This window comes from Lepidochelys kempii, chromosome 2, assembly GCF_965140265.1.
Source record: "Lepidochelys kempii isolate rLepKem1 chromosome 2, rLepKem1.hap2, whole genome shotgun sequence".
Taxonomy (NCBI): Eukaryota; Metazoa; Chordata; order Testudines; family Cheloniidae; genus Lepidochelys; species Lepidochelys kempii.
The window spans coordinates 135,329,129-135,356,140 of record NC_133257.1 but is presented as its reverse complement, the minus strand read 5'-3'; the positions used below and the strand labels follow the sequence as shown (position 1 = coordinate 135,356,140).

At 43.0% G+C, this 27,012-nt stretch overlaps 1 protein-coding gene across 5 annotated transcripts in view; it reads left to right on the top strand.

Moving 5' to 3' along the window:
- The window catches only part of FBXL7 (F-box and leucine rich repeat protein 7), a 332,196-nt gene that overhangs the window by 296,663 nt on the left and 8,521 nt on the right, over positions 1–27,012 (top strand). For all 5 annotated transcript variants that reach the window (XR_012157376.1, XR_012157377.1, XM_073332295.1 and 2 more), the window contains one exon: positions 18,508–19,119. Coding sequence is in view for 3 of the 5 variants with exons in the window: in XM_073332295.1 (XP_073188396.1) it covers positions 18,508–19,119 (612 nt within the window). In the remaining 2 variants the exon portion in view is untranslated. The remainder of the gene's footprint in view (positions 1–18,507; positions 19,120–27,012) is intronic.

Sequence of the window (27,012 nt, the reverse complement as noted above, 5' to 3'; positions counted from 1 at the left end):
GCAGGGGAGGAGGGCAGGGGGAAGGGATGACCTGGCCCCTGTCTTTCCAGAGCTTATCCCTTCCCCACTCTCCTGTGGCTAGAAGCAGCTTGTCCCTTCCTGCCTGCACAGTGTCGAAAGGCAGCCAACACCTACAGGCTTCTGCTGGCCACCGACATAATTGAGCGGCCATCTACAGCGCGGTCAGGAAACGGTTAAGCCCTAAGGTAGCATTGTGCACCAGGGCCCAGGGAACCCTACTGCAGGTGCTTCAGCAAACACAACCAGAGAGGTGGCTCAGGAGGGAAGGGGGCCTAGAGGACGGAGCAGCCCCGCACTCCCTGGAGGAAGGACCTAGGGTGTGGGGGGCAGGTGAAGAGGGTGCTAAGCCCCTGCCCAGGGGACTGCTGTTGAGCCTGCAGGGCTGGGGCCCGAACAGGCTGGAAATCCCTTCCTCCCTGCCACGTCAGAGCTTAGCTGGGGGGCAGAGAGGCTGCCCCATGCCAGCACTGCACAGGGCTTTGGCACGTGCAGGGGTTGGCTCCTCCTGACCAGTGCCCTGGGCCAGAGGATCTTGGGCTTTCCTGGAGCGCGGCCCAGCCAGAGGCAGTGGGGGAAGGAAGGAGCCTGCCAGCCAGGCTGTTGGTGAGCTGAGCACTCCAACTAGGGGCTGGTTCTCTGCACAGTGCTGGGAGCGGGACATGCCCCACCTAGAGGGATGTGGAGGAGCTGTGGGGGAGGGGCAAAGCAAGAAGAGGACAGTGAGGGGGGGAGCACGTAAAGGGCTGATGGGTGGGCACCAGTCACCACAGCTCGCAGCGCACAGGGAGTGCCGGCCAGAAACAGGACGGGGGACAGGGCCCTGATGGCTGAGAGCTGGCACACAGCGGGGGCTGCACTGAGGGACCAGGGGGCTGCATTGGTGGGCAGGCAGCTAGCAAGCTGGGATCTGGTCAGCAGCAGGACGCACCAGTACTGATGGGAAGAGACAGATAATATGGGACAATATGCCTGTTTTTAAGAAAAAGTCGGGACACCTGCAGGAGGGCTTAAATATAGGACTGTCCCTTTAAAAACAGGATATGTGGTCACCCTAATTTTTTATAAAATTATGTAGATGCTAATTCACTATCATAAACTCCAAGCGTTCAAAAATGATGACTAAGAATCTCCCAAAAGGGGTGCTGTTACAGATTTCAGTGTGGGGTGGCAACTTTCAGCAGGGGTCTGGTGTCACTTAGGCCCCTGGAAGTTCTTGGATTTTTTTGAAGGATAAAATATAAAAATCAGGCTATTTAGAGAACATTTATTGTGATTATTTTCTATATATTCAATAATAATTCATACAGGTGTACTACAACCAAATTACCAGCATAGGGCAAAAAGGTAAGTTTTAATTTTAGCTTTAACATGCACTATGAAGCCTGGAGTGTGGCAGGGGACCCCCCACACACACACACACCTAAAAGGTGCCCCTGCCTCCCAGACACATGAAATTTTTTAAGCCTATTTTGGGTTCTTTCTACGTGCCCTCTGGGCTAGGAGCATTGCTAAAAATGAAAGCTGAGATTTTCATGCATTCATATGACTCTAGGCACCAGGGATTTAGGAACAACACCAAATGTCATGAGACTTATCATAAAATTCTAAAAGCTGACAATGCTGCCTGAGTCATTTTTGGCTGTCTTTAATCACAGTATTCTGTCGGTATATGTATTCCATCAACCTGTGTGGTATCTGAGCACAAAGACCCTGATTTTAGAGCACTGAGCAACTGAAGTCAATTGCAAGTACTCAACACTGCAGCATATAGAGCCCCAAATGCTGTGCCAGATCCAGACAGACCAGAAAAGCAGCCCAAAGAGAGCAGACCCTGTCCTGGGAGCAGATCTGCAGCCCCAAAGCCAGAGGCACAGCCCAGAGAAAGCAGACTTGCCCTGGGAGCAGAGCTGCAGCAACCAGAGCCAGAGGGGCCAGAAAAGCAGCCCAGGAAGCAGGTCAGTGCTGGGAGCAGAGTCACAGAAGCAGCCTGCAGAGCAGACCTGTCCTGGGAGCAGAGCTGCAGCAACCAGAGCCAGAGGGGCCAGAGAAGCAGCCCAGGGAGCTGGAGGCAGAGCAGCAGCAGCAGCAGCAGTGCAGAGACCGAGTGGTGGAGCTGGGGCTGGAGCAGTCCGGAGCTGGGTGCGGTGAGCAGCTGGGGAGAGCGAGGGGGACCCTGGGCAGCAGGCCCAGCACAGGGAGACACCTCAGCCAAGAGGCTCTGCAGGCCAGGCTTGGATCGTAACCCCGACAGGACAGGGGCGACACTGGGAAGAAGGGTCCTACCACTTAGAGCCTGAGAGCATGTGGCCACCACCAGAGCAAGTGTCCAACCCACAGCATCCCTGCAGCACAGCCAGGGCCTGAGAAGAAGGCCTGGGACTTACAAGGAACAGACTGTGAACTGCCCTGCCATTCCAGAGACGCCGTTTGTGATGTTCCCCGCCACAGAGCGGGTTGATGTGATTCCTTTCACTTTTCCCATTTTCCCTTATTCTTTTTAAAATTAATTGTTGATTAAATAACTTGCATTTGCTTTAACTTGTATGTAATGGTCAGTGGGTCAGAGAAGTGTCCAGTGCAGAGAAAGTACCCCGGAGTGGGGACACCCTAGCCCCCGTCCTAGGTGACCACAGCAGGTTTGGGGGTCAAGCCCCCCAGGAATTCTGGGCCCAGCCTTGTTGGGGTTACGAGGACTCTGCCAGACAGGAGAGTGGAAGGGGAGTCCTCAAGGGCAGGGAGGCCACTGGGTAACGGAAGTGGGAGCGAGGACTCAGATCCTTTCGTTAGCCCACTTCACTGGGGTAGTGCAGAAGCCAGGAAAGTTCCCCACAATAGCTGGACTATTCCCCCGCTTACATATAGTCTATAGAGCAGTCTAAACAAGTCATTGTATGTATGATATTTTAGTTTGTACTGACTTCGCTGGTGCTTTTTATGTAGCCTGTTGTAAAACTAGGCAGATATCTAGATTAGTAGTTTTCAAAGTTCAGGTCACAACCCAGTACTGGGTCGGGGAATGCAAGGCACTGGGTTGTCTTGCTTAGCATCCAGGGACTCTAGTGGCTGGCCAGTAAAATCTAGTAGTCCCTACCTATTCTGACACCGCGCTGCACCCCAGCAGCAGTCAGCAGCAGGTCCGGTTCGTAGGCAGGGGGGCCACAGGGCTCCACGTGCATTCCGATTGACTGGAAACCAGCCAGTGGGAGCTGGGGGGCGGCGGTGCCTGCAGGAAAGAGCCATGCGGAGCCTCTTGCACACCTCCGCCTAGGAGCTAGTCCTGCTGGCCGCTTCTGGGGCACAGCACAGTCTGTGGTGCCAGGACAGGTGGGAGGCCTGCCTTAGCACCCCCGCTGCACGGCTGACCAGGAGCCGCTGGAGGTAAGCCTGTGCCCTGATCCCCAGCCCAGAGCCCGCACCCCCGGCCCAGAGCCCTGACCCCCGTCTGCACCCCAACCCCCTGCCCCAGCCCTGAGCCGCCTTCCACACTCTGAACCCCTCATTCCCAGCCCCACCCCACAGCCCTCACCCCTGTACCCCAACCCTCTGCCTCAGCCCTGAGCCCCCTCCCACATCCCAAACCCCTCATCCCCAGCTCCACTGGGTCGTGGGCATCAACAACTTTCTTCAATTAGGTCTCCAGAAAAAAAGTTTGAAAACCACTGATCTAGATGAATTGATGTACCCCCTGGAAGACCTCTGAGTACCCCCCAGAAGTACGTATATCCCTGGTTGAGAACCACTGGCTTAGATTTGCCTGCCTTGGTACCAGTGCTCGCAATGATTTTATGATACTTAGGTGATGTACAGAAGGCACACATGCACCCCCAGTGTGTGTGTGCACTACCCAGAATACTAAAATCAGTGCTGGTGACAGAAGGATCTTCATCCCTCTGGATTTGAATATAACCAAACCAAAGTAATCTAAAAAATGTAAAGCTTTAAATAATCCTGAGCTAGCTTTGTTCTACATAGATCAATGCTAGGTCCAGTAATAATAGCAGTACAGCTGAGGCAACATGGGTATCAACTGCTCAAGTATGTATCCAGGGTCGTGTCTGGTCAGGGCTAGTTCTACATATGAGCTGAGGTGTGCTGAGGCAGAATTCACTTTCTGGGTACTTCTGGACAAGGTGGATGCATTTAAATCAAAGCGATTTAAATCACCAATTTGAATAATAATTTAAATCAGCAACCAGGAAATATTGATTTAAATAATTGATTTTAATTGTGTTTGCGTTTGTACTTTTTAATTATCTTCCTAAAGAAAAGTTGCATCTCTTTGGTTGGTAACCATTAAAATATGTTGATTTGCAACTAAATACAGCCTTTACACCAATTTGGTGCTTCTTTTTGCTAACCAGATGGATAGACAGTTTCCATACGCATTTATTTAAGTACTTGCTAGCTTAATTAGTACTTAATTAGCTTACTTATTCAGATTCATAGTTGTTGTTTTTTTATTTTAGAAAATGGTGATGGATGCATTTCTTATTTACTAGATTATTCATTTTTATACATGTGATTTGTGTCAAGCTCTATTTGGATGGAAATTCAAATCCAATTAAACGCACAAAAATAGTACTTTAATTTAATTTAATTTAACTGTGCTGAAAATACAAAGAAAAATGTATCCAAGTTTACCAAAGCATGTTTTGCATTTAAAAGTCTCTGATTTATTAAAGAAATATTATCTATAGTTAGTGAATTGAACTGATGATTTCTGGTCACCATGTCCTTCAGGATTTTAAAATTAGCAGATCTCATTCTCTCACACCTAGTTTTAGTCATAGATTGGAAGAGGAAAACAAGTTTTTCTACTTTTTCAACTCCTAATTGGTTTCTAAACTTTGAATGAACTAGTCATTGAACTAAACCACTCAGAAAATGTAATGTGACTATATAAATCCATGGTGCACCTCCACCTTGAATACTGCGTGAAGTTCTGGTCACCCCCACCTCAAAAAAATATATTAGAATTGGAAAAGGTACAGAAAAGGGCAACAAAAATTATTAAGGGTATGGAATAGCTTCCATATAAGGAGAGATTAAAGACTGGGACTTTCAGCTTGGAAAAGAGGGGGAATATGATAGAGGTCTATAAAATCATGACTGGTGTGGAGAAAGTGAATAAGGAAGTGCTATTTACTCATAATACAAGAACCAAGGGTCATCCAATGAAATTAATAGGTAGCAGGTTTAAAATAAACAAAAGGAAGTACTTCTTCACACAACACTCAGTCAACCTGTGGAGCATTATAGGTTATGGTGTGAAGGCCAAAACTATAATGAGGTTCAAGAAAGAATTAGATAAGTTCATGGAGGATAGGTCCATCAATGGCTATTAGCCACAATGGTCAGGGTTGCAACCCCATGCTCTGGGTGTCCCTCGCCTCTAACTGCCAGAAGCTGGGAGTGGACAACAGAGGATCGATCACTCAATCATTGCCCTGTTCTGTTCATTCCCTCTCAAGCATCTGGCATTGGCCACTGTCAGAAGACAGAATACTGAGCTAGATGGACCATTAGTCTGACTCAGAATGGCCATTCTTATGTTATGTTCTTAACTAAAATGAAGAAAAAAAAATTCTGCTCCTGCAAAAGCAGCTACTGGTCTCAAACTCAAACTTAGCCAGGTGCTTAGCCAGTGAATTCCACCAGTTCAGGGGTTTGACTTACTTTAAACCTTGGCAGCAAATAAGTACTGCTTAATATTAATTTTTGTTTTTAATTTAAATGATTTTATTATATTATAGTAAGCTTAGGTTGCCAATTTCAAAATTAATTTTAAATAGGTTTATTAAAAACTGTATTTAACTTAAAGTCTTTTTAACCATTTTATCCATCCTGCCTCCTGAAGCATTTTCTTATCACGTGCTTTTCAGATGGTGTCTAGCTGGCTTGTAGAAAACGAGATCATTTGGGAATACAAGCTTATGTTCTTTAAAGGTAGTGAGGCAATAGAGACAACTGTAGAAATAAACAGAGAGGCAATGCAATATTAAAGCCTGGTTGACTTTAACTACAACTACAAAAGTTGGCGAGGCTAACTACCCACAAATAGCCATTTTCCTTAAGGGGAAAATATTATTCAATAAGTGCAAAAGCCATTTAACCAACATAAAGCTCAAATAATCTGCCTCTATGGAGGTACTTATCCCAGTCTGCCCTCCCATTAGTATTCTGCACCAGCCTATGCAAGACCAGCATGGACAGGAATAAACTATACTGGTATGAAAACCTTAATACTGGTATAACTGTGTCCATACAAATGTGTTGTATCACTTTAACTGTGTTTCTAAACCAGTATTGTTAGTAGACAAGTCCAAAGATTTCCAGGCAACTCTTTGACACCTCATTTCCCAGCTTCCAATTCATTTTAAAGTGTTCCATTTTACCATACTGTAATGTGCAATTGAATAGGTAAAGGTTCACAAAAGACCTAAGTCTGTTCTCTCACTAAGTCCATGGAGCTGAATCATCTTAAAATTTGAAAGCCTCTGAATTACACTGGTGTGAGATCAGAATCAGGCCCAAGAAATTCAACACCATGGAGCTGCAAGGTCCTCTGTAGCATGTAAGCTTCGGTGCATTTCCTCACCAACAGTGGAAGGGTGATGCTTTGGACTGTTTGGTTACTCTTTCCTTGGTTTTTGCTGAGACTGTCAACCGGCATTCCTATTAGTGATGGTGGTTTGTGATGCAGATACCTGCTCACATAGGCTAAGGAACAGCCAGGAGGTAGCAAGTGAAAGGTGTTACTTTCAAATTAGATGTGATTTTAAATGGTGAAAGATTCCACGTTTCTCTATCAACCCCCCCTCCCCGAATTGCCCAGTTCCCTCCAGACTGCAATAATAATTTCCAAAATGGTGTCTTATACACAAAAAGATATTGTCACCATCTGGCATTTGAACTGGATGTTATCTAAACTGAATTAAAGATGAGGGAATGAGTAAATGCAACTGAAACCACTTTTAATAATAATGGACCAGATTTAGGAGCCTCTCTTCTTTCCTTAACATAATAGCTCATCTTAATTAATTAGCCTCTTACGGTTTGTATGGCAACTTCCACCTTCTCTGTATGTATAAATATATATCTTCTTACTGTATGTTCCATTCTATGCATTCGATGAAGTGGGCTGTAGCCCACAAAAGCTTATGCTTTAATAAATTTGTTCGTGTCTAAGGTGCCACAAGTACTCCTGTTCTTTTTGCAGATACAGACTAACAGGGCGGCTACTCTGAAACTTAACACAGGAGTTCACTTACTGGTGCTTTTTCTGTGTTATGTTACTGTATATGCTACATGCTTCCTGGGAACTTGGCCTATGCTATAAATAGACACAGATTTGGCATTTGTGGAATCTAATTCAGCAGGGTAAAATGAGGTATACTTTACAGGCAATTATCAAAAGTGTTAGCAAAATATGACTCTTGCCGTAAATAGAATACAGCAATGAGACTGTACCAATACAGTAAAAATTGCAGACTTAACATAGACTCAGAAGTTCTGATCCTGCTGGATGCTGAGGGTGCTCAACTTCCATTAGCCAATGGCAGTGAAAGTTGCTCTGTACCTTTCAGGAAGTACTTAGCACCCTGCAGGATTGGACAACTTGTAAATCAGGAGTTTGGAAAATATGAAGTCACTGTGGGTCTCTGAAATATCTCCTAATGTAAACTATTTTTAATCTCCTCATTGGATGAACTAAAATTGTGACTGTTTTACTTTATGTTCACATGGTACTTGCTCTCCTCCTTGTTTCCAAATACATTAAAAGCTGCTAAAAATACACTATTTTCTTATGTTACTTTTCTCTGTAAACTATCACTTTAGTTGCCACAGGGATGTTATGTGATTGTGACTTGGAGGGGAGGTAGGTTGTGCAATTGTGAATGAGAGAGAGCGAGCATGGGGGGGTCCACATCCCTCTAGTGTCCCTCTAGAGTCCACGCGACGAAAGAGTGAGAGTTCCTGTACTAGGCCCCTGTCTCCTTCACTTTTAAGTCCCTCTTTAAAACCCATTTTCTCCATGCTTTGTACAGTGAACCTTGTTGAATTGTATAGAAAGTCCCCTTTGTTGTACTACTTGGCTGACCTTGCTCTATGACTGTGGTCACCAAAGAGTCAGGAGCGGTGGTCTGTTCTTGTATAACCAGAAAGCTTCAGCACTAGCTAGAGTCTGGTTCTAGGACCCTGTGCGGTGTGAGGTCCCAGGCTCCAGGCTGGAAGTCTACACAGCAATGAAATGGCCCCACAGCCCGAAGAACAATGCAACAGAACGTGTCACTCAAAAGTTTCTGTGAACCAGTTCAGAATTGGTCAAACATACAACCATTGGATAAATGATCTCCCAGCCATATTTTTATCATTGTTATTTATACAAGAATTATCAAGTTCAGCACACTCCAGCCAAAGTGGGGGGGGGGGAAATTAGGTAAAATTCACACAAGTGCAGAGGTCATCTTGTAGCATTTTACTTGGGTCTTTCAGTGTGTGTGACCTTGTGTGAGCCTTGTGCTCTGGAGTGAATTCTGTATACTCTAGAGGGGAATCATTTTAGACATCTTTGAAATACGATCTGATTACAGAGGTTATAGAAGTCCATTCTGAAAGGTACTCTACTGATCTTGGAAAGCTATAACCAATGTATCACTTTCTAGCTTAAAATAAATATTTATGCAAACTAGATGGGGAAACAATGGATCAGATTTTGAGCAGGTGTACACTGGCATAGCACCATTGGGGGAGAATCTGGTTCACGGTATCAGTGTTCCTTTGGGTACATAGTTTGATTACCTTATTCCTGCCCCTTGTTTTTCCTACATCCTAAATGTTTATGTGCCAACATTTTTCAACAAAGAGTTGCATTTAAAAAAAAAATCATAAAAGCTTTGTGTGTACTCTCTGACAGAAAGCTAGGCTGGCAGAAAAATAGTAGTCTTTTGTTGATGACAAAGCATGGGAAAGACTTCTTGGGTCATCTTTTCTAAACAGCAGGATTTTCCTCCTAGACTGGTTCCTCATTTGTTTTATCAAGCTGCCTGCTAAACAGCTCTAGACATCCCACCCCAATTCCCTCTTTAGGTAGATCATGCCTTTGCCAAGTTGCTCATACTGCTGATCATTTTAAAATGTAACTTTTAATTTGAAACTTGTTGCTGCTTGTTATCTCCATTTTCAAGCATTGTAAATAATCCCTCCCCTACCTCATATCTACAAATATTTGAAGCAATAATGTGAGTTAGCACAGTTCTTTTTAATCACCTTTCCATCAAGCTGCACATGGTACATTTTCTTAGCCTTTCAACTTGGTTCATATACCCTAATCTTTTTATCATTCCTTTATCCTCCCTCTCTGGATTGTCTCAAATTTATCTAGAGTGTGTTCTTTTCTGCAAAAAGAAAAGGAGTACTTGTGGCACCCAGGCATCCGATGAAGTGAGCTGTAGCTCACGAAAGCTTATGCTCAAATAAATTTGTTAGTCTCTAAGGTGCCACAAGTCCTCCTTTTCTATTTGCAGATACAGACTAACACGGCTGCTACTCTGAAAGCATTCTTTTCTGCAAGGTTCCCAAGAGAAGAGATTGGATGGCTTATTGGATTATTAATGGCTACAGAGCCTTTCATCTTGGGGTCACTGGTTTAAATCCAAAGCAAGTGAACACTGACTAAAAGCCAGTACCATCTGAAGACTGTTCAATGGCCTCCATGAAAAGTTTTGATGATCGTTAAATGCTCAAATACTATGGCAGTGAGAGCTCTATAAAATAGTGATTAGGCTGAAATTTCTAGTAGACTGGTTGCTACAAATAAAATAAAATGCCACAATTGCCATTCACAGCAGAGCATCCAAGGCCCAAATGGTAACCAAAAGACCAGAGACTTGAACCACCCTTTTACCCCAGGAAGTATCCCGTCCAGAACAGAGCTAAAACATTTTGCCAGGGTTGTGTGGGGAAACTTGTACTGCTGTGGATGGTGTTGGGCCCGTTCTGTTAAGTAATCATGAAGGTTGTCATCTTGGCACCTTTCACAAGCTTTAATTTTTGAGTCTCCTACATTTTCAAATGTACAGTCCTGATCAGCTGCTGAGGGTAGGCCTTCACTGCAGAGTTAACTGGAATTGTCTACACTGTGAAATAATACTTGAGTTGCTGTGTCCTCACTGGCTGCACTCACTCATGTGGGGCACTAAGATGTATAAGGGCAAATCCCATAATTCTTTGCACTGTAGTAACGTGAGATGCGTTATGAATGTATACTATGAATTGTGGGAGAACTTGTTTGGCCCCATGGTAGGAATAATGTGAAGCCATTTGAGGAGTAGCAGCACTCAAGTGCAGTAGCCTGCATCCACGCTGCAGAGTTGTTTTGTTAACAGCTCGGTTGTGCTCACTTGAGTTTTAACCTATTCCCCCAGATGGGTCAGCTAACTTGATTACCAGCACTATCACACTGAAGTTAAGGAGTCCTGTCTGTGAACAGGATGCAAGTTCGGTGCAACACTCAAGTTTTAACTTGAGTTAACTTTGCAGTGAAGACTGATCTTGTAAAGCAGCACTAAGAGTCTTCATTTCCCACTGCGGTCAATGGGAACGGAATGAAAGTCATCCCTGGAGGTGCTTAGCACCTTTTACAATCAAGCTCAGAACTATAGTGCGGTAGTTCCAAGTGCTGTCATATGCATGCTGTTCGAAGAGGGTAATTACTTTGCTTTTAATTTCTGGCGGGCTAGAGATATTGGTGAGTAAAGTTATTCTGAATGGAGGATCTTTTCCTCTGTCTCTGGCTCAGTAAGGAAAAGAAACCTCTGCGTTTTATTTTATCAGGATCCTCAAACTTGTCTTTATTTCAAAGGCTGATGCCGTATGCCAGCAGTTTACACCTACTTGTTAAGATGACTCCATGGGTTGGTAATACTAAACCTTTCGACATATGTAACATCTACAGATTCCAGCAAACCTCTTGTGGTGGGGTTTGATACAGTTGTAGCTCCAGTGTGGATTAAAATTGACATGAAAAATAATAGGCTGAGATATGGATATTTAGATAACAATGTTTTTTCAATTTTTTTAAGTGATATGTACCCTGTTTGTGGAAACGTTCCTTTGTTTCTAATATTAATTTTTATTGAATGACATCGCAATAGCAAAAATCAGTTAAGACAAGAATAGAAGAAAAATCTGTATACAGTTTTGATAAATTAACATCACAATGAGTTATTTTTAATTGCACTCATTTAATACTTGATGTAACATAAAGTAAATAAACTTGAAATTACATGTCATGGCTTCTAGAAGGTTGGGGAGCTGCGGAAATCCACGCAGATACAGGATACTGTTAGTCTAATGCGGCATGTTAGGAAACTGGCGTTCAAACTGCTTGCACCTACACCTTTTTTGGGGGGTGGGTTGACAAATGAACATGTCTATCTCCATGGTTGTCAATACAGCCCTTTTTCAAAGCATTAAGGTTCCTTCACTTTCTTTTCATTTTTAAACCCACCATTGTGCAGTTTGTATATAAAAAATGAAATTAAGAGACAAATACATCTGAATGAGCTCGGATATATTGGAGATTTCTGTCTCTTAGCAAAAAAAAAGGTAACTTGTCGACCCAAGCAGATTTCTAGTAGTTGAGTTCATTGGTCAGGACAACACATGCCTTCAACCTGAGGGGCTTTAACAAGAGATACTTTAGCCCTTATGTTAAAAGGGAGGATCACTGATATGCAAATCCTTGTGGGCTTCTTTGTATGTTGTAATTGCCAAATACACATAATGAAGAGGGTGAGTTGAGGACTAAGGGCCCGATTCCAGAAGGTTCAGAATATATCATGAAAGGTGCCGAGCACCCTCAATTTCCACTGTGTACCCCCAAAGTATTCTGTGGTCAGCAATCAATGACACTGCACCAGTGCTGACTGCTAAATATATATGACGACACACATGGATCAACTGAACTAGCAGAGACTTTCCTCTGCTCACGCTCAGTTGGTCCAAGCCACAGCTTGTCCTTGTCTGCACTTAGCACTTGATGAGCTACATCAATTGCTGGCCACCAGTGCTGAACTGGTGCTACTCCCAAAGGCAGACATGGCCAGAGGGTGCCTCACAGGAGGTTCTCAGCACTTTAAGCAGTTTTTGAGAGAGAAGCAGAACTCTAGAAAAGGAGCTCCATCTTCAGACCCTCAGCCTAGTAAACCAGACCCTGTGGCCTGGCTGAGGGTTTGAAGATGGAGGGTCTTTTCTAGAGTTTCGGGGTCCTACATCTCTGAATTATAATGCTTAAGCTGCAATTTGCTCTAGGCTCTTGTGTACCAGTCAGACTCGAGTGATACCCTGACCTGCCATACTGGAGAGTCAAATTTTATTATGGTCTCTTAATCCCCGTGTTGGAAATTTAGGTAGCATGCTTCTCTCGTGAAGAAGGAACTTTTAACATTAACCATGACTCCTTCATCTCATTCAGGGTGGCTTTAAAGACTCTTAAAACAGTCCTGTATAATTCTTTGGCTAGAAGGGGTAGGGGTGGTATTGCATGGTTTTGAGGCTGGAGACAAAGAGTTAAAATTTGGAAAAATTATGGTGTCTCATAGCTTGTACAAAGTCTCTAGAGACCTGCTCTGCTACCAGAAAAAATCTCTATTCTGAAAGGCTTTTGCAATTTGGCCACATTTCAGAAGGAAGGGGGAAAGAAACAACAACCAGAAAAATATGGTGTTTGCTAGCTAAAAGGAGAATACTTTGCAGCCTACTAGCAGGTGTGATGGATCACTTTCAGAACTGAAAAGGAAAATAAACTCAGGAAACTGCAATATAAATAGATCTGATCTGATATAGAGCATGTGCCCCCGATTTAGCTTTCAGTTACAGCTACGCCTCACAAATTGCAGGTGTTTGTAGTAGTGTCAGGCAGGAGGTGAATACCTTTAGTTAGAAGCTTGGAAACACCTTACTTGGTCAGTAGCCTCAGATGTAGTCTCTTATAGTTGTGGTTCAGGTGCTCAGCTACCCTGGTGATGGTCATAGTATAAAAACCTGAAGAGCTGCTTCGCAGAATAAGGATGTATATATTTTTTCCATTGTAGGTATTATTTCTCCAGTATTGTTCCTCATTCCCCTTTATCGTCTGCCTTACAGGCCTGGCACATACATTTATGTGAATAGTAGGAAAGATGGTGCCTGGAGATTAAACCAATCCACTCAATTACCGCATTAAAATACAGACATTACACAGGTCAACATTTCTGTTCTGCATGTCACCGTTGCTGTGAAACCACCCAGGTCACCTGTGGGCTACAGGAAGCAGCTGGACCAAATAAGCCAAAATAGTCTTCCTCCAGTCAGACCACAAGAAGTTGGGCTGTTTGTCTCACATGGAACTCACTTTCATACCTTCCTCTACCTTTATTTAGAGATCCTTGCTCTGGGCATCTGCATTACCATACCCGAATCTGGAGGGCTCTTTTTTTCCAGAATTAGAGGTTAATCCTATGTTTACTAAACCCTAGGCCTATTTCAAGGAAGGCATTTAGACTAAGCCAAAGTCAACTAAAATAATTCTTTGCATCTAAATATCACAGTGTTTAGGGTGGAGCACAACAATTTTAACTGTGGCTTGACCCTTAGCTTTAAGCCTCCTTCAGCCTTTCCATCTTTCACTGTTTAGCCTACTCCTTTCCACTAATCTCCTCTCTCAGTATTAAAGTTTTGAGGGCCACATTATTCAACAGTCCCCATAACTTCACTGAGTGTGTTGTATTTCAAAGGAGGCAGGATTTGATCCTGGAAGAAAACACTACATTTCACACAGTATGATTTTCTGATGAGGAAAAGTGGAAAATATGCTGGAGGATCCGTTCTTGGGGAAGCTGAATGTTTGCTGCAGAATACTGTTTGCAGCCAACTGGGATAAAATTCATCTCAGTTGCACAACCATGTGATCACATCTTTCCATCGTTCAATATTGCTAAGACACAAACATTCTCTTCCTTCTGGTCTGCATCCGGCTTAGTTTAATTTGCATGAGCCTGCAGGTTCACTTAAAGTTTTGGGTATGATCCACATGAACAAACTGGAGATACTTTGAAAATGCATCCCTCCCAAAATTTTATGTCCAGAAGTTGCTCGTCTGTTACAATCTTAAAAGGTGAATCCTTATTCCAAATTCTTAGATTTGTTTTTTAATCCATTACTTCATCTCCCAAAAGTACAAGAATCAGAAACACAATGGTAGCCACTAAGGACCTGATCCAGCTTTCTCTGCAAACCCCAAACTCCTACTGATGTTAGTGAGAACTTTATGTATGCAAGGAATGCAGCATTGGCCCTAGGTAGCTAGATGCCACACAAATCTTATCTAAGTGGCTTTGAAGCAATGACAAACTAACAAACTCACTCCTAGAGCTGCTGAAGATGTTTTTTTGTGTAGATTTTTATGTAGATTACTGTTGTGTTTTAACTAACAACAGCCATGGTATTTTTAGCTCTGTTCAAAATATGGGAATAAAAATCAAGCTTGCCAAGTGGCAAGGGACAAAGGGGGGAGGGGAATTAGTTCCAGCTTTTCACAAATGCATTCTCAGAAGGAAAAATGTATTTGCTTAATAAAAACTATAGCAATTACTTCACTTTCGGTGCCATTTGACATTAACTATCTGATTCTGGTTGTGCAAGGAATGCACAGCTGGATCAGCTCTTAATATATTTAGAGAGACAAGGTGAGTGAGATAAGATCTTTTGTTGGACCAACTGCTGTTGGTGAAAGAAAGTGCAAACAATTAATATATTTAGAGCAGTTTATGAATGAAAAAATCTTGCCTTATACCAATTTATCTTAGATGAGCCCTAAGGTGTGAATTTTAACCCAGAGAGTTATAGCAGGATGACTCCTCATGTGGACACTTTTATTCCAGTATAAGAGTGCTTTTTTCAATGTAGTTTATGTCACTTGGAAAGGGGTTTAAACTAAAGCAAAAAAAAGCAACTCTCATTCTGGAATTCAATCAGAGGTAGCGCATATCTATTTTAATTATACTGGTATAAATGGTAAAACTTTCCCATGTAGACAAGCCCTTAAAATAGAGGTTGTATTGTTATTGTTATGGAAAAAGTAGCTATTGGCTTGCCCATTATACATATAAGCACCTAGGATGAAACTCCCCATAAAGAGAACTAAAGATGTCATGCAGTAACTGCACCTAAAGTAACACTGAGTTAGCTCAAAGTAACATTGAGCATCCTTATTTGTCTGGCAGTTGAAACTCTGAAACTTAAGTCATGTCTACACTACAACATTATGTTGGTCTAAGTTACGTCAGCATGCAGCCACCGGAGTTATTACATCGCTTGTGCGTGTGAACACTATTCTTCTTCTGTCAGAGGTGTGTGTCCTCACCAGGAGTGCTTGTATCAGAGTGCAGAGGGTAATGCACTGTGGGTATGTATCCCATTGTGCAACTCGTCATCATCCAGCACAGTGTGTTTTGGGAAGTTTTTGCAATGCCTCATGGGACCAAAATGAGTCGCACAGGGGGGATTGGGAACATGGAGGTCAACCTGCCCTAATTCAGTGTTCTCCATCCCATAACTTCATCTGCATCCCATAATATTTCACACCTCTTTTCAAAATCCCTGTAAACTCGCATGTTCCTCCTCGCTGTCCACCATCTCTCACAGAAGCCCGGAGCCTGCACAGCCCGCACTATTGCTATGAGCATTGCAAGCATGGAGCACCTGATCCTGCAGTATTTGCAGAGCCGCAAGAGGAGCAGAAGGGAACATGACAATTCCTTGGAGACTAGATTTCTGTGGGACATAGAAAGAAACAATTCAAGGCTGTTGGTGGTGTTCCTACTGGGGCAGACCAAATGGTCCATCTAGCCAGCCACTAGTCTTCTAGACAGTGGCCACTGTCAGGTGCTTCAGAAGGAGTGAACAGAACAGGGCAATTTCAAGCAATCCATCCCTTGTCATTCAGTCCCAGCTTCTGGCACTTGAAGGGTTAGGGACACCCACGGAGTGTGATGTTGTGTCCCTGACTATCTTGGCTGAGTCGTCTTATCAGAATAGGGGCACATTGGAAATGTAGAGAGAGAAGCTAGACTTCAGTGATCACATATTTGGGGATGTCATGCGTTGGTTCGATCCCGAATGGATCCTCTGTGTCTAACTGACTAAAATTCAGGGATTAGACATCCTCACTAACACATGGGTGTTCAGACACTAGATTTTGATTTGGTTAATCTCTATTTACATATTTTCCCTACAACTTATAAATTAATTAGGAAGGAAATAAAAACCAAAAACTTTTGAAATAAAACAGAGCTCCCTAATGGACAAAGAAAATTCCCCCAAAGTGCACACCCACTTCTCCCCCCACTTCATGTCAGCTTTTATAGCTCTGCTGCTGGCCCAGCCTTCCTCTGAGATTTTTTATGACCATTAAGAAACTTCATTTTTCTTATGGCAGCAAACAATCCTTGGGCTCTGAACAAGGCTATAATAAAAAGCATCTTGCTCAAAAGCATTGGTAATCAAAGGGGGAAAGTGCAGGGCTGCTTTGTAAATTTTGACTTTCTAAGGTCACCAAAATGTAAATATGTATTCCAGGGCTGTAAAGAACAGCGCATTGAAAAAAGTGCCTGTATAAAGTAGCCAATTATCTAGTTGGAGAGAAACTGTTGAAAATTGCCATGTGTGCATTAAGTTGCCCTTTTGGAATTGTATTTACAGATGTCACACTGTCATTAAATCCTATCTCAGAGTGACTCAAACTGTAGGCCAGCACTTAGTAAATATTGGAGAGTAGATGTTTTAGAAAGTTGCTGTGGGTTTAGATAATTCTTTAAGTCCCTCCCTAGAATACTGTAAAGAATGGAGGGTATGTGATTCCAGTGAAGTGCTTCATTAGAGATTACACTCAAGTGAAAAGAAAAGGAGTACTTGTGGCACCTTAGAGACTAACAAATTTATTTGAGCATAAACTTTCGTGAGCTACAGCTCACTTCATCAAGGCTCTCGAAGTTTTTACTGGCAAAAAGCTCTGGGACTCACCTGCTTTTTCTTCCCCCTCATCGGTATGCAATGAACAGTGGTCCTGAAATACTGCTGTAAAATGTGCCACTAAGCTGCCGGAAGAATTCCAGTCTAGTAGAAAATTTCGTTATGGGTTCAATAGCATAATAATAGCTCTCCTGGCTCTCATGTCTGAGCTAGAACACAATCCTGTGATCTCATTCTGAACTACTCTTGGGGATGTAGGTGTGTAGGTGAAGGCTTCCGCACCAGCAGTGGGGAGCAGATCTGAAGATGAAGAATATCAAGTTTAGGTGTAGGGGGTATACTCTATTCAGGAGACACATCTGGAACTTCCATTATTGCAAATGATTTAAGAGGGCATAGCAAGCAAAAAGGGCACCCATAAAATGAAAGGACAAAATTTTCAAACTCAGAGGCCTAAAGTTAGCCCCTCCCCATTCATACTTTGGCACTTAATTAAGTGACTGGATTTTCAAAGGTGTTGAGCAGTCAAAACTCCCATTGACTTCAGCAGGATGATCAGCATTTCTAACTGTTTCATGTAGATGCCTAAACATGAAATTAGGCACCAAATTTTACACGTGCAAGCTTGAAAATTCTAGCCGCAAGTTCTGGAGGGAGAAAGTTACATTTTTTAAACAAACCTTTGAAGAACTGAAGACTCTCTTCAGCATGTGTTGATAACAGGCAGGCGAGCAGAGTCTTACACATACTGAAATCCTTAGAGCTCAGAGCAGTGAAACAGTTATGTAATCAATGCTCTCAAGTACCATTTACTTGCCTGCAGGGCACCTACAACCCTATCAGAGCATGCAGGTGGGCCAGTGCTGTCACCCAATGCACTTAACTTGGGACACAGTGCTCTCCTTCCATGAAACAACATAAAGGAAGAAAAGAACTTGCAGTCAAAATTCCTGGTTTCTGGCCCCCAGTACAGTGAAACTTGCCAGCTCTGATTTTCAAGTTTTGAACCAAATGGAAACGTAAAGCAATGCTCAGGAGATGTGAAACTACATGAACCAACACTGAAGGAAATGAATCCCTGTGAATTGAAACTACCAAGTGCCACACAGCTCCAGCCAGCAGTGAAAGATTGGCAAGTGTGTGTTCAATTATTTTTTACAGTTCAGAACACCAGAATGTGAGTTTTATTGTTGTGTGGGAGAGGAGGGATCATACACCATGGGCTACATTTAAATGGCATCCAGTGTTGCTGATGTATTGCATTTAGATGTCTAACTAGTGACCTTGTCTGTACCTGCAAATCACAATGTGTCTCAGAAAGCCATTAATCATGCTCACAATTTCTTGTCTGCAATATTGGTAGATGGGACAAGCCTGCCTAAAAATCAGGGTCAATTTATTTTTCAAAAGAAACACTGTAATTGCAATTGAATGCTATAAATGAACACTGTTCTGTGCTTTATCATCTTTCAGATTCCGACCTGAGCATGCGGACACTCAGCACGCCCAGCCCAGCACTAATATGTCCACAGAATTCTCATGGCTTCCAGAATGGCCGAGGATCTTCCACTTCTTCATCCTCAGTCACCGGGGAGACAGTTGCTATGGTCCATTCACCTCCTCCAACCCGCCTTACTCATCCCCTCATTCGGCTGGCGTCCAGACAGCAGAAAGAACAGGCCAACATAGACCGTCTCCCAGACCACTCCATGATCCAAATTTTCTCTTTCCTGCCTACCAACCAGTTGTGCCGTTGTGCACGAGTGTGTCGCCGCTGGTATAACCTTGCCTGGGACCCACGGCTTTGGAGGACTATTCGCCTGACAGGCGAGACAATCAACGTAGACAGAGCTCTTAAAGTGCTGACCCGGAGGCTTTGTCAGGACACGCCAAATGTATGTCTCATGTTGGAGACGGTAATTGTTAGTGGCTGCAGGCGGCTCACAGACAGAGGACTCTACACCATTGCCCAGTGCTGTCCAGAGCTGAGGAGGCTAGAGGTGTCGGGCTGTTACAACATCTCCAATGAAGCAGTCTTTGATGTAGTGTCACTGTGTCCAAACCTGGAGCACCTGGATGTGTCAGGTAAGTGAAAGTATTTAAATAATATAGTCTGGGTTGAGAGAGACAGGACAATCCTGTGAAGAAGTGAAAAGGGGGAGATAAGGCACGGAGGGGAAGGGCATAATCTGGCCCCTATAGCTGCACCGAGAAGACAAGCCCCTCCTCCTTCCCCTTCTGCCTTACCTATCTGGGCGTTAATACTCCTCATCACACTGTGTCAATGCATAGGGTTAGTTGCAGTCTTTGTGCTGCAGGAGTTGTTGCGGCAACCCTCCCTCTGAACCAGCCAGCACAGCTGGCCCTCTAGAGTGGGGAGTGCACACTACACCCTCTTTAAGGGTGGGTAACACAGCAACTGGGCTTTCTGGGAGCACGAAAGCTATATGGCCCTGAGTTAAGGACAGTGAAGTTTGGAAGGGCCAAGACCCTCAGCTAGGGATACGTTTTGACATCTAGGCACTGCCTAATTTTGTTTGGGACTTGACTAATGTACATTAGGGAGCTTCTTAGCTTCTATGTGGTGTTGCAATGGTTTAGAGCAGCAGATGTGCTGTCTGAAGGCAGGAGGCTCTCATTAGAGGTCAACCATAGGGAATTTTGCTCCCCTTATATAATGATTATATAGATGGATCAGAGCTTGAGTTGGAGGATGGGCCTCAGTGGAGGCACTGGGATGAAATTCGGCACTGAGTTAGACCCTCTGCATGATCCCACAACTGCACTGGGTGTAGTTCAGTGCTGAATTAAGTTAACTGGTTCTGCTTACCCATTGCACAGACATAAATGACTGCAGAGGGAGCTGAGCAAATGGTGTAAAGTGCTACCTCCTCAGAACGGCAGTTCACTCACTTTCCATAGGTATAAATGACTCCACCAGGTGTGTGGCCATGGAAAATCAGGCCCGTTAACCTCTCTGATTTTATTTCACTCTGGGGTTCTGAGTTATAACTGGTGATTTGAATGTTACTGCCCTTCTCCCAGATGAAATCTGTCTCCAGGGTAGCAGGGTGTCTTGGATGGCATTCTTTTGACCTGTGGACGAGCACAGGACTTGACCCCCGTTGCCCTGCGCATTGTGCAGTTATTTACATTGCTGCTAGTGGATCAGAATAGTAGTGTGTTGGGCTCAGTTTGCAAGAGGTTCAGGACAACAAAGAATCAGACCCACACAGCCTATTGGCAATGGCCTTGCTGGAAGCCACACATCCTTTGCAGATACTGAACTGCAGTCTCATAAACTGCTGGAGCAGAGAAAACTTTTAATTATAAAGAGGAAAATATTAAAACTAACTAAGAAATAGTAACAAAGAATCTGTTCCCCACCCTATCCTCAGCCACTACTCCAATGACACACAGGCGCAGCAACAATCCAGGGGAAAATTTCCCCAGCACAGGAGTTGTCTAGGGCTGGTGAATGCTCCTCCACGCAATCTGCAGGCTCAAGATCTGAGCTGCAAAATCCAAATCCAGATAAAAGCTGTTCCAACGTTTGGGGTGTCTGGATCCCAAAGTTTGGGTTGGGTCCATTATATAGATGAAAGCCTGCTGTGTAATTTGGATTTGGAGCTAGATTTCACTAAGGTTCATGTATATTTTTAATCCACATAACACTAGCGACTAGCCAGAGGAACTTTGCGTACGGAGGTTAGAAGTGTCTGAGGGCAGGTCTACAGTTGAAACATTGCACCGGTGCAGCTGTGCTGCTGCAGCGCTTCACTGAAGATGCCACTATGCCAGTGGGAGAGCTTCTTCCGTCAGTGTAGTTAATCCACCCCCACGAGAGGTAGTAGCTGTGTCCATGGGAGCTTAAATTCATAACTTGGCTAGATGCTAAAAATCATGGATTGAATAGAGAAACTAGATTTATGGCTTGTTACAGCAATCTATAACCCACTAACAACCCCCCAGCTGCTCTCCCTCCCCCTTTCCTCTTTATGACTGGAAGGGTGTTAATGGGCCACTTCACCTTGATTGGTCCCTTGAAATATGTCTTAACTACTTATGCTAAACAATCTGTTCAAACCTTGTCTTTAGCTGTGATACTCTGAGTAACTTTCACAGACCTGTTTCAGAGGAACAGCCGTGTTAGTCTGTATTCGCAAAAAGAAAAGGAGTACTTTTGCCACAAGTACTCCTTTTCTTTTCACAGACCTGAAGAGCTCTGTGCAAGCTGGAATGCTTGTCTCTCTCACCAACAGAAGTTGGTCCTATAAAAGATATTACCTCACACACTTTGTCTCCCTCCACAAAGTCCACCAGGATGAAAAATGTGGCTAAAATCCCCTACAAAAATAGAACTAGAAATATAAAATGTGTCAGTCAGGGTTGCTTTGTATTTCATTTAAACATTCATCTGCAAAGCTAAAGTCCTTAACACTCAGCACTGGACTAGTGTGTGTAACGCAGGAAATGGAAGTATCTAGAAACAAAAATGTCTTTTTCCCCCCAGTGTCCAAACTGAGTGATCCACAAAAGTAAACACAGGCCATGCCCTGGGCCTGGACCCATGAGGTCCTAAGTACTTCACCTGCACCTAACTTCAGTGGAAGCTGAAAGCCGTCAACCTTTATTCAGAGCAGAATTAAGACCATTGATTTCAGTGGGATTTTAACTCACATAAACTAATTAAAGCCAATGAAGTCACATCAGTCTGAGTTCAGAATCAGACCTGATGGATCTTTTACTAGAGGAATGACTTGAGGATTTGGCCTGAATGCCATAGGTACTGAAAAATAAACTGGATTTTAAAATTCTTTCCGAACAATACAGTGCAACTGTATTTTTATAGCATCTTTTTACATACTGTGTACCATACCTTGCATAGTTAAATAGAATTACAGTTAAAAATGAAAGCAGAAGGAAAGGAAAACTAGAGTCTATGTAAATATGAGAGGACACTTTCATACTAAATTTAAAAACAGATGGACTGTTCCAAGTGCCCACAGTTAGAGATGAAGATTTTCTTGTATCCAAAGAAGTGAAATTGCCAAAGGAGCAGGAAAAGGCTGATACTAAATCAGCGCAAGATATGGGGAAAAGATTGACTGACGGCAGAATTTGGTCTCTTCTCTCTCTTTAGTTACATCAGTATAAAACTGGAGTAGCATCACCGATGTACATGAATTTACACTAGTGCAACTAAGAGTAGAATTTAGACCAAGTTCTAGGAGTTCAGCTGAAGTAAGTACATGAAGAATTGTAATAATGTAATAGCAACACAGGTCAGAGTTTTTTTAATTCTCTGATGCCTAGACATAGTTACAGGCAAGTACACAGATAAATATGTGTAATAACTTTTTTTTTTAAATTGATTTTATCTTGGCATTCTCTCTGAAGATTATATCAGGTGGCCATTCTATTATTAAATATTTTAATCATAAAACTCACACACTATCATGGGAACATCCATAAAATGAAAATGTCAGAAAATCTTATGTTTGAGGTTTACATTAACTTTGCAAATATCCTACAAACCTCACCACTCAGGCATTTTTAAAAATGCCTCCATATGGTTTTGATGGTGACTAGATCAAATTACAAACAGGTGACAGTTTATCAACTTGCTTGAAAGCTCCTAGTAAGATTACATCAATAATCAGTTATACTTGATTTCCATCCAGTACAAATGTTATCTGTATTGGTGAAGAAGCAATTGCCTGTGTGAGCCTACGCTCAACCGGACATTGCTCCAGGAAGAAAAGTTTGTGGAACTCACTATAAAATAACAAGAGTTGGCAACACTGAAGCCAGACGAGCTCTCTCAGGCCCACATGCTCCCATTTTTCTCCCTTTTAGCACACCCTTCATTGGCTCTTATGGGACATCTGCTATTGTGCATGTGTGTGCAAGCACAGTAAACGAGCAACTATGGGAATTTTGAACTTGATGCTTAGACCACTAAGCCATCAACTCTGGCTACCAAAGTCCTGTATGCAACTGAAGTCACTGGAGCTGCACAAAAGGCTCTTTTATACCACTGATTCAAATCTCTTCATTGTGAACTCAGCCCTTCATATTCTTTAGGTAGATAAACCAAATGCCATGCAGTTTAGCCAGGGGGAATCTTATGGGTTGACCTTAAAAGAGGAGGCCCTGTCTACTCTGTATGGACATTAGAGATCAAGTTAAATCTCTACAACTTATGGGAAGTGACGTAGGGAGCCTTAGTTTCTAGAGGTGTGTACCATAAGTGTCTGCACTTCAGTGATCAAATGTGTGTGTAATTGAAATGCCTTGGGAGAAAAAGCATGATACAAATATAAAAGTAGTTAACCACTAGTTTCTCTGTATTTATTTTTGTAAGGATTGTTACTGCAGGGCATGCTCCCACTCTAACATAAAAATAGCACTCAGCACCTGACAATTAAAATATTACATCAATTGGATTAACAATAGACCATCCAAACACTGGGTATAACCAAATAAGACTGGAGCCCAAATATAGCTATTCATAGTAATTGTTGGGTTAAAAAGAAATGTAGGTGATCAGAAATAAAAAATCCCCTTTTCATCCAGACCACCTTAGCAGCTTTGGACAAATTTTCTACATTTCTGTCACAGTGGCCTTCTGCCTTATTTACTTGCATTAATAATCAGGAATTTATCCCTAGGAAATTTCAGAGTTACTCTTTGTTGCAGGTAAGAGCTGAGAATGCTCAGTTCGGACAGCTGTTCCTGAGTGCTGATTTGAAATTAGACCAAGAGATATATAATAATATAAATAACATAAATATCCTGTATTTTCAATATTTACAAGTCAAACATTTTATTGTTAAATCTGGATATGAAGCAGCTTTATATAGATCTTAACCACATTTAAGGAGTTAACTCAGGAGCAAGCTGGAACAAAATGTTTAATTTTTAAGATGCATACTATTTTGATTGAAAAATCCATTGATAGGAATGAACCCAGATGAAAAGATGGGAGACAGATTTGGACAAAAATTAATTGATCTGGATTAATGGGGCCCTATATCAGAAAGGGGATATACTTTCTTCAAGTTGTGTAGCTCCTAAAGACAATTTTTATAAATTATTGTATAGATGGTATTTGACTCCAGTTAAGAGCAATCATATTTGTGCTTCTAAGAGGCGCTCTGTGAGGGGATGTGGGGAAAGGGAAACATACTTGCACATGTGGTGGTTGTGACCCTATGACCACTTGCGAGGAAATGAAAGAGATTCTTATGACAAAATGCCAGCTTCCTAGAGATCCCTGGCCCTGCTTACTTAATGCTCCAGTAAAGGAGCTAGTAAAATTAATTTCTTTTTTATTGTTAGCAGCTAGACATTGTATTACACATTATTGGAAAAATGTGACCCTCCCCTGCCTCCTCCGATGGAATGGTGGGAGAGTAAAATATGGATTGTTCTTGTAATGGAAAAGCTTTCATACCAAGTATGTGCACAAGAGGAGAAGCACCAAAAAGAGGATAGGTATTTAGAAATTTGGTCCCCCCTGTTTAGTGTAGTCAGGAGAGGGGGGCTCCTCAGCCAGCAAGCCAGAATCTTGAGCCAGGTTCTTTGAGTATTAACCTGATCCTGAATAAGTAATGTACGAGGTAGTAGGTTAATGTTTTATTGCAACTTTGCTTTAATAATTTTTTTAAATGCCATTCATCAGACTCCATGGTGAAGCCTTCATAACACATTAGCCTGATCCTATCACCACTGAATCAAGAGGAAAATTCCAGTTAAATTCAGTGGTGCAAGATTAGTCCAAAGACCAAAGGAAAAGCATGCAATGAATTGGATGTGCAGTCCTGTGCTCAGACCATACGTCTCCTGGCCCAGTGAACTGAAAGCAGAGATTAGAATGCTAGAGTTCCTGGCTCCAGTAGTGACTCCCACTGTAATCTTGGAGAATCCCAGATGTAAATCCCAGTTGACTGGAAAGTCCCTTAAAAGGACACAAAGGAGCCTTAAGGAGCTAGGTGCCCAACCTCTTTAGAGACAGGAGCAGAACACGGAGCTACTTTGAACTCATTTTTGAAAACTGACAAACGCTGCGGTTTCCAAAGGAGCCCGAGTTCCCCTACCAATTTTTGTGGCCTTCCAGTCACAGCTTCCTATTTTTAAGATGTTCTTCTTTGCTGTGTTGCTGCATGAAACATCCAGACAAACAGGAGAAATTGTGCATTTGGCAACACTGTGTACAGTCAGTTCCATGGTTTTCCCAGTATAGTGTAAGTAAACAAGGCTGTTTGTGGTAACTGAAAGAGGTTTAATAAAGCGAAGTGAGAGGGAGCTGTTTGACTAATTGTCAGCATAATAGCTAAGATGCAATTGTGTTGTTTAACACGAAACCTTTAGCCTCTTTGGTTTAAATTACCCAGGTGTGAAATGGAGGGTTATAATATTAAACTGACTAGTTTATAACTAGTTTATATTAAACTGACTAGTTATAACATTCATATGTTTGAATGTCAAACGTTTCAGAATAGCCCTAACCTCTATAGAGCGCTAAACCAATGCTCTTGAACTTTGGGGGTGCGTAAAATCCAGAGCTGGGTTTTGCATCTTCAGCAAGCCTTTGTTTTTGGAGCTGAGGAGCCCACTTCTAAATTAATTTTCAAAGCATTTGTTATAGAGGGTACTTGTGAAAGTGCTTCGAAAACAGGATCCCATTATTTCTCCTTCCTCTCGATGGCTGAGTATTATTTTTACCTCCTCTTTGCTGTCAGCCTGTGGTGTGTGAAGGGCTGCTTGGCAGTATGCCAGGCTGTGTAATGATCTCGCTGAGTAACTTCACTGTTCAAATGCTTTGCACACTATGCTGTACTTGCTGGCACATGCAAAGGGAGGTGAAATGCATCTACCTAAACAAACCAAATGCAACACGATAGGGCCAGCAATTATCTCAGGTGTTTTTAACTATGTGTGATCTAGTGAATGCATAGCAAGGCCCTCTATGGGAGAGAATGTCAGATCTGCTTTAATGTGTGTCTCCAGGGCTGCCAGGGCCTTGCAGGTTGGATCCAAATCTGGATCATACAGAGGTTCAGGTTCATGTACTATGCAAGCACCCTTAAAAATCTCTTATCACCCATAGGAACCAGCCTAGTTCTTCCAGTTGCTGTTTCCCATTTCTCTTTACATCCATTTCAAGTGGGACTAGGTCTGCCCCCTATCATCCGGGGGACAGGTAGCCCGCTACCCGAATATCTGGCCATCAGGAAACTGCTTCTCCCTTTTCAGAGTAACAGCCGTGTTAGTCTGTATTCACAAAAAGAAAAGGAGTACTTGTGGCACCTTAGAGACTAACCAATTTATTTGAGCATGAGCTTTCGTGAGCTCACGAAAACTCATGCTCAAATAAATTGGTTAGTCTCTAAGGTGCCACAAGTACTCCTTTTCTTTTTGCTTCTCCCTTGTGAGTTTCTGGAGGGTCACCAGGAAGAGGCACCCTGATCCAAAAAGGTCATGTGGGAGCTGAGGGGAAGAGAGGGGATTAGCCATGTTTAGGGTTTGTAGGTGACACCCCAGAGATTGGAGGGGGAGATTGGGCTGTACAAACAATAGCTGTGTGGACAGCTCCTATTCAAGCCACAGTTCCTACCTTCTTCTTCTCATCAATAATCCACACACCACCTTTCTCCCTTTTCTCATGTTTTTATCTTTGCAAGCAGAGTAAGAGCGGATCTCTGCTCCAAGAAGCTTGCAGCCTAAATAGGAGAAGTGCTCTGCAAATGTGCAGCTCTGCATGAGCAGTGTTTAAGAGCCGGAGTCAAATTCTGATCAGCCTCTGTGCAAATGCACAAGCGGGAGAGGGCACAAAGAGGTTCCCGTCCCTCTTTAGCCTGCACACAGGGATTGGTGGGATCCTAATGGGGAGCTTCGATGCTTTTCTTTCCTAGAGTCCCTGTGGGACCTAAGTACCTGTAAGGGGACAAGAGTGAGGGAGGCACTAGTAGA